The 8,185-nt window shown below is 52.2% G+C and overlaps 3 protein-coding genes across 3 annotated transcripts; all 3 read right to left on the bottom strand.

The window, feature by feature from the left end:
• Positions 1-484: 484 nt before the first annotated feature.
• On the bottom strand, positions 485-1,885 carry LOC119298062 (probable purine permease 11). The gene is made up of 2 exons (XM_037575599.1): positions 1,813-1,885; positions 485-1,536 (listed from the first exon to the last, which is right to left on the bottom strand). Exons 1-2 carry the CDS (start codon positions 1,883-1,885, stop codon positions 485-487), a joined length of 1,125 nt encoding a protein of 374 aa, XP_037431496.1.
• Positions 1,886-3,781: 1,896 nt separating this feature from the next.
• LOC119298061 (probable purine permease 11) lies at positions 3,782-5,182 on the bottom strand. The gene is made up of 2 exons (XM_037575598.1): positions 5,110-5,182; positions 3,782-4,833 (listed from the first exon to the last, which is right to left on the bottom strand). The coding sequence occupies exons 1-2, from the start codon at positions 5,180-5,182 to the stop codon at positions 3,782-3,784; spliced, it is 1,125 nt and encodes a 374-aa protein (XP_037431495.1).
• Positions 5,183-6,243: 1,061 nt separating this feature from the next.
• Positions 6,244-7,644, bottom strand: LOC119298060 (probable purine permease 11). The gene is made up of 2 exons (XM_037575597.1): positions 7,572-7,644; positions 6,244-7,295 (listed from the first exon to the last, which is right to left on the bottom strand). Exons 1-2 carry the CDS (start codon positions 7,642-7,644, stop codon positions 6,244-6,246), a joined length of 1,125 nt encoding a protein of 374 aa, XP_037431494.1.
• Between the last annotated feature and the right edge of the window lie 541 nt (positions 7,645-8,185).

The raw sequence follows: 8,185 nt of genomic DNA, 5'->3' as shown, positions 1-8,185 counted from the left end.
AAAGAAAATGATGGATATGTCAAAAAATAAAAGAAAATAAGTTTCACATTTGATATGTGGTCTAGTTGTTGGGAAAATTTACAAATATGAATTTCGACTTTATTTACGAAATCTCTCTGGAATTTGTAAAATGGGCATAACTTTTGCATACGAACTCGGATGAAAAAGTTTTTTATATGAAAAATCATCTACTCGTAAAGTTACATTATGGGACGGAGGAGTAGAAGTAAGTCTGTATTGGTAATTTCCAACTTCTGACATGGAGTGGAGACAAGATGATAGAAATAAGAGAGTTTTCAATGGGAAGATTCTATTATTATTTAGTAGCATACATAGATAATACAGAAGGCAGTACTCTATGAAGAAAATCCTGCAACATATATAGCATTAGCAACACCTCCTAGGTCCTCGCAGCTAACACATTAGGTTGGAAGAGAGCAAAAATATTAATTCCTAGCGCACCAAGGACCATATATATACTATACTAGCCACCAGCTGCCGCCTTCCTAGCTTTCTTGTGATCGATGAAGTGTTGCATGAGATAGGAAACGAACCCCCAGGCGGCGATGAGCATGGATATGATCTTTATCCCATCCATGGTGTCGTGGAAAATGAGCACGGCGAAGAGGGGCACGATGGGCAGCGACACGGTGCTGATGACGTTGGAGAAGAGGGAGGAGACCTCGAAGATGAGCCCCACCACCCCGACGGAGGTGATCTGCCAGGACACGGCCGTCCACACCAGCGTCATGAAGTAGGAGAACTGGCCGGAGCGGAAGGTGTCCATCTCCTTCGTCATCATCCTCCACTCGCCGCTGGCGAAGAGGCCGACCATGGAGGCGATGGTGGCGACGAGCGCCGTGTATATCTGCATGTTGAGCACGGCCGTGTAGGTGTGCTTCTTGATCACGTTCTCGAAGGTGAGCTGCATGAGGGAGAGGATGAGCGAGTAGGTGCCCGACGCCCCCAGCGTCAGCAGGAAGCCCATGAGGTACTTGCCCCGAGGCATGCCGCTCATGTCCTCCGTCTCGTCGTGGTTCACCCCGAGGAGCGCGTCCGACAGCGTCAGCAGGATCACGGCGTTGAAGATCAGGCCGGTGAGCTTCTGCGAGTTGAGCACGTAGGAGAAGACGACGTTGAAGGCCAGCTGGCTGGCGCAAATGAGCGAGTAGGTGGAGACCGGGAAGTACTTGAGGCCGTTGGCGTACATCATGTCGTCGGCGGCTATGACGAGCCCCAGGACGACGTAGATCACCGCGACCTTGGCGACCGGGGCGTCGCCGCTGGCGCCGCCGCCGCCGGACGACTTGGGGAAACACAAGAGGGCGAGGAACAGTATGGGGAAGCCAGCGGTCTGCACAAACGTTGATATCCACTTGCTGCTGCCGCCCTCGTGGTAGTAGTACCTCCCCAGCAGTGTCGCGGACGTCTGGCCGGCGACGACGAAGAAGACGTCCACCGACACCATCATCCACCACCGCCAGTTCTTGGCGCCGGAGTTCTTGGATGGTGCCCCCGGCTCGGCTTTGGGTGGCCCTGTGGTTTACAGCGAGAATTGTAAAATTCAGTGACGTCAATGACAGAATCACTATGAGTTTGACAAGTAAAATTGTTTCCTTTCATTCCCTCATGTTCACATTTCACCCTTGGAAGAACAACACTGTAAATCAATTTAAGCCCGCGTTCGCGCCATTGGACCGTGGGCTTAGCGAAGGCAACGAACAGCCCAACGTACGGCCGGACGGATTGAACAGAAGTAAACCGTCCAAAACGGATGAAAATTCGACAAGCGGAGAGTGATGGCAATCTGACCTGCACGGATCTGTATCTGGACATTGGCGTTGCTCGTGTTGCCCGCATTGTTGCCGGCGCTGGCGTCGGCCATCTCATCCGATCGAGATCCCAGTCAGGAGAAGGGGGAGGAGGAGGAGGAAGAGGAGGAGAGGGGAGGCGATTGCTGATCGAGAGGACGAAGAGGTTTAGCGGTGGAGAGGAACAAGAGGGACATGCGGAGGTGGAATGGAGTGGAGATGGGTGGGAAGAACAAGAGCCTGAGTCCGCCCATTAATTTCTCTGTCGCTTTCCTCGTCTCGCTGTTGCCCTCTCACTGTGCAGCATGCAGAGATCGATCGATACCAACGCAGAGTTTTACGGGTCAATGCAAGAGCTGTCCGTCTTCATGCATGTATTGCTGCAGAAGGCAGCAGGTATGTGTACTTCCGTCGTCACGTTTGACAGGCCACCGCCAGGGAAAACCGAGCTAGCCGTTGTGGACAGTGACTGCACAGTTCCTCTGTGTTGCGCTGTTGGAAACTATATTTCCTTGATTGATTGCAACTGGCACAGAGTACAGGGCTTAAGAAGGGAAGGTGGAGCACCGGTCGCCCTACAATGTAGGCACGCAGGCCATGGCGAGGTGCGATCCTACAATCCCGAAGTGAATACAACAGAGGCAACATTACAATATACAAAATGATATACACAGATTCTAACACCCTCCCTCAGTCGGAACACCGTTGGGAAGAATATTCAGGTTGTAGCGAAAAACTCTAAAGACTGGAGACGGCAACCCCTTGGTGAAAATGTCGGCATACTGAGAGCTTGGGGGTACGTGAAGGACGCGAGCTTCGCCGAGAGCCACCCGGTCATGAACGAAGTGCAAGTCAATCTTAATATGCTTAGTGCGCTGTTGTTGGGCCGGGTTGCTCGCAAGATACGATGCGTTGACATTGTCACAATACATGATAGTAGCACGAGTCGTAGGAAGCTTGAGTTCATGGAGAAGTTGATGCAACCAGCAAGACTCAGCCACACAGTTAGCAATGCCTCTGTACTTAGCTTCTGCACTCGAACGCGAGATGGTTGGCTGCCTCTTCGACGACCAAGAAATAAGGTTGTCACCGAGAAAACCACAGAATCCTGAAGTGGACTTGCGTGTATCCGGGCATCCTGCCCAATCCGCGTCCACTAGTAGAAAACAGGGCTATGGTCCAGGCCGGCTCAGCCCATTAGTCCCGGTTCAGTCTAGAACCGGGACTAATGTGAGCATTGGTCCCGGTTCGTGCGGCTAAGGCATCAGTCCCGGTTCATCTAGACCTTTTGGTCCCGGTTGGTGGGATGAACCGGGACCAATGGGCCTCGCTCCTGGCCCACAACCATTGGTCCCGGTTCGAGCCACAAACCGGGACTAAAGATTAGACCTTTAGTCCTAGTTCGTGCCACGAACCGGTACTAAAGGTCCCATTTTCAAACTATACCCCCCCTGGTGGATCGCCTTTTCAGTTTTAGAAAAAATAAAAGAAAATGATGGAAATGTCAAAAAAATAAAAGAAAATAAGTTTCACATGTGATATGTGGTCTAGATGTTGGGAAAATTTACAAATATGAATTTCGACTTTATTTACAAAATCTCTCTGGAATTTGTAAAATGGGCATAACTTTTGCATACGAACTCGGATGAAAAAGTTTTTTATATGAAAAATCATCTACTCGAAAAGTTACATTATGGGACGGAGGAGTAGAAGTAAGTCTGTATTGGTAATTTCCAACTTCTGACATGGAGTGGAGAAGAGATGATAGAAATAAGAGAGTTTTCAATGGGAAGATTCTATTATTATTCAGTAGCATACATAGATAATACAGAAGGCAGTACTCTATGAAGAAAATCCTGCAACATATATAGCATTAGCAACACCTCCTAGGTCCTCGCAGCTAACAGATTAGGTTGGAAGAGAGCAAAAATATTAATTCCTAGTGCACCAAGGACCATATATATACTATACTAACCACCAGCTGCCGCCTTCCTAGCTTTCTTGTCATCGATGAAGTGTTGCATGAGATAGGAAACGAACCCCCAGGCGGCGATGAGCATGGATATGATCTTTATCCCATCCATGGTGTCGTGGAAAATGAGCACGGCGAAGAGGGGCACAATGGGCAGCGACACGGTGCTGATGACGTTGGAGAAGAGGGAGGAGACCTCGAAGACGAGCCCCACCACCCCGACGGAGGTGATCTGCCAGGACACGGCCGTCCACACCAGCATCATGAAGTAGGAGAACTGGCCGGAGCGGAAGGTGTCCATCTCCTCCGTCATCATCCTCCACTTGCCGCTGGCGAAGAGGCCGACCATGGAGGCGATGGTGGCGACGAGCGCCGTGTATATCTGCATGTTGAGCACGGCCGTGTAGGTGTGCTTCTTGATCACGTTCTCGAAGGTGAGCTGCATGAGGGAGAGGATGAGCGAGTAGGTGCCCGACGCCCCCAGCATCAGCAGGAAGCCCATGAGGTACTTGCCCCGAGGCATGCCGCTCATGTCCTCCGTCTCATCGTGGTTCACCCCGAGGAGCGCGTCCGACAGCGTCAGCAGGATCACGACATTGAAGATCAGGCCGGTGAGCTTCTGCGAGTTGAGCACGTAGGAGAAGACGACGTTGAAGGCCAGCTGGCTGGCGCAGATGAGCGAGTAGGTGGAGACCGGGAGGTACTTGAGGCCGCTGACGTACATCATGTCGTCGGCGGCTATGACGAGCCCCAGGACGACGTAGATCATCGCGACCTTGGCGACCGGGGCGTCGCCGCTGGCGCCGCCGCCGCCGGACGACTTGGGGAAACACAAGAGGGCGAGGAACAGTATGGGGAAGCCAGCGGTCTGCACGAACGTTGATATCCACTTGCTGCTGCCGCCCTGGTGGTAGTAGTACCTCCTCAGCAGCGTCGCGGACGTCTGGCCGGCGACGACGAAGAAGACGTCCACCGACACCATCATCCACCACCGCCAGTTCTTGGCGCCGGAGTTCTTGGATGGTGCCCCCGGCTCGGCTTTGGGTGGCCCTGTGGTTTACTGCGAGAACTGTAAAATTCAGTGACGTCAATGACAGAATCACTATGAGTTTGACAAGTAAAATTGTTTCCTTTCATTCCCTCATGTTCACATTTCACCCTTGGAAGAACAACACTGTAAATCAATTTAAGCCCGCGTTCGCGCCATTGGACCGTGGGCTTAGCGAAGGCAACGAACAGCCCAACGTACGGCCGGACGGATTGAACAGAAGTAAACCGTCCAAAACGGATGAAAATTCGACAAGCGGAGAGTGATGGCAATCTGACCTGCACGGATCTGTATCTGGACATCGGCGTTGCTCGTGTTGCCCGCATTGTTGCCGGCGCTGGCGTCGGCCATCTCATCCGATCGAGATCCCAGACAGGAGAAGGGGGAGGAGGAGGAGGAAGAGGAGGAGAGGGGAGGCGATTGCTGATCGAGAGGACGAAGAGGTTTAGCGGTGGAGAGGAACAAGAGGGACATGCGGAGGTGGAATGGAGTGGAGATGGGTGGGAAGAACAAGAGCCTGAGTCCGCCCATTAATTTCTCTGTCGCTTTCCTCGTCTCGCTGTTGCCCTCTCACTATGCAGCATGCAGAGATCGATCGATACCAACGCAGAGTTTTACGGGTCAATGCAAGAGCTGTCCGTCTTCATGCATGTATTGCTGCAGAGGGCAGCAGGTATGTGTACTTCCGTCGTCACGTTTGACAGGCCACCGCCAGGGAAAACCGAGCTAGCCCACAACCATTGGTCCCGGTTCGTGCCACAAACCGGGACTAAAGATTAGACCTTTAGTCCCGGTTTGAGGCACGAACCGGGACTAATGGGGATGAGACCTTTAGTCCCGGTTCGTGCCATGAACCGGTACTAAAGGTCCCATTTTCAAACTATACCCCCCCTCCCCCGTGGATCGCCTTTTCAGTTTTTTTAAAAAAAAGAAAATGATGGAAATGTCAAAAAAATAAAAGAAAATAAGTTTCACATGTGATATGTGGTCTAGTTGTTGGGAAAATTTACAAATATGAATTTCGACTTTATTTACAAAATCTCTCTGGAATTTGTAAAATGGGCATAACTTTTGCATACGAACTCGGATGGAAAAGTTTTTTATATGAAAAATCATCTACTCGAAAAGTTACATTATGGGACGGAGGAGTAGAAGTAAGTCTGTATTGGTAATTTCCAACTTCTGACATGGAGTGGAGACAAGATGGTAGAAATAAGAGAGTTTTCAATGGGAAGATTATATTATTATTCAGTAGCATACATAGATAATACAGAAGGCAGTACTCTATGAAGAAAATCCTGCAACATATATAGCATTAGCAACACCTCCTAGGTCCTCGCAGCTAACAGATTAGGTTGGAAGAGAGCAAAATTATTAATTCCTAGCGCACCAAGGACCATATATATACTATACTAGCCACCAGCTGCCGCCTTCCTAGCTTTCTTGTCATCGATGAAGTGTTGCATGAGATAGGAAACGAACCCCCAGGCGGCGATGAGCATGGATATGATCTTTATCCCATCCATGGTGTCGTGGAAAATGAGCACAGCGAAGAGGGGCACGATGGGCAGCGACACGGTGCTGATGACGTTGGAGAAGAGGGAGGAGACCTCGAAGACGAGCCCCACCACCCCGACGGAGGTGATCTGCCAGGACACGGCCGTCCACACCAGCGTCATGAAGTAGGAGAATTGGCCGGAGCGGAAGGTGTCCATCTCCTCCGTCATCATCCTCCACTCGCCGCTGGCGAAGAGGCCGACCATGGACGTGATGGTGGCGACGAGCGCCGTGTATATCTGCATGTTGAGCACGGCCGTGTAGGTGTGCTTCTTGATCACGTTCTCGAAGGTGAGCTGCATGAGGGAGAGGATGAGCGAGTAGGTGCCCGACGCCCCCAGCGTCAGCAGGAAGCCCATGAGGTACTTGCCCCGAGGCATGCCGCTCATGTCCTCCGTCTCGTCGTGGTTCACCCCGAGGAGCGCGTCCGACAGCGTCAGCAGGATCACGGCGTTGAAGATCAGGCCGGTGAGCTTCTGCGAGTTGAGCACGTAGGAGAAGACGACGTTGAAGGCCAGCTGGCTGGCGCAGATGAGCGAGTAGGTGGAGACCGGGAGGTACTTGAGGCCGCTGGCGTACATCATGTCGTCGGCGGCTATGACGAGCCCCAGGACGACGTAGATCACCGCGACCTTGGCGACCGGGGCGTCGCCGCTGGCGCCGCCGCCGCCGGACGACTTGGGGAAACACAAGAGGGCGAGGAACAGTATGGGGAAGCCAGCGGTCTGCACGAACGTTGATATCCACTTGCTGCTGCCGCCCTGGTGGTAGTAGTACCTCCCCAGCAGCGTCGCGGACGTCTGGCCGGCGACGACGAAGAAGACGTCCACCGACACCATCATCCACCACCGCCAGTTCTTGGCGCCGGAGTTCTTGGATGGTGCCCCCGGCTCGGCTTTGGGTGGCCCTGTGGTTTACTGCGAGAACTGTAAAATTCAGTGACGTCAATGACAGAATCACTATGAGTTTGACAAGTATAATTGTTTCCTTTCATTCCCTCATGTTCACATTTCACCCTTGGAAGAACAACACTGTAAATCAATTTAAGCCCGCGTTCGCGCCATTGGACCGTGGGCTTAGCGAAGGCAACGAACAGCCCAACGTACGGCCGGACGGATTGAACAGAAGTAAACCGTCCAAAACGGATGAAAATTCGACAAGCGGAGAGTGATGGCAATCTGACCTGCACGGATCTGTATCTGGACATTGGCGTTGCTCGTGTTGCCCGCATTGTTGCCGGCGCTGGCGTCGGCCATCACATCCGATCGAGATCCCAGTCAGGAGAAGGGGGAGGAGGAGGAGGAAGAGGAGGAGAGGGGAGGCGATTGCTGATCGAGAGGACGAAGAGGTTTAGCGGTGGAGAGGAACAAGAGGGACATGCGGAGGTGGAATGGAGTGGAGATGGGTGGGAAGAACAAGAGCCTGAGTCCGCCCATTAATTTCTCTGTCGCTTTCCTCGTCTCGCTGTTGCCCTCTCACTATGCAGCATGCAGAGATCGATCGATACCAACGCAGAGTTTTACGGGTCAATGCAAGAGCTGTCCGTCTTCATGCATGTATTGCTGCAGAGGGCAGCAGGTATGTGTACTTCCGTCGTCACGTTTGACAGGCCACCGCCAGGGAAAACCGAGCTAGCCCACAACCATTGGTCCCGGTTCGTGCCACAAACCGGGACTAAAGATTAGACCTTTAGTCCCGGTTTGAGGCACGAACCGGGACTAATGGGGATGAGACCTTTAGTCCCGGTTCGTGCCATGAACCGGTACTAAAGGTCCCATTTTCAAACTATACCCCCCC

The sequence above is a fragment of the Triticum dicoccoides genome, chromosome 5A, assembly GCF_002162155.2.
Source record: "Triticum dicoccoides isolate Atlit2015 ecotype Zavitan chromosome 5A, WEW_v2.0, whole genome shotgun sequence".
Taxonomy (NCBI): Eukaryota; Viridiplantae; Streptophyta; class Magnoliopsida; order Poales; family Poaceae; genus Triticum; species Triticum dicoccoides.
This window is presented reverse-complemented; position numbering and strand designations above follow the sequence as displayed.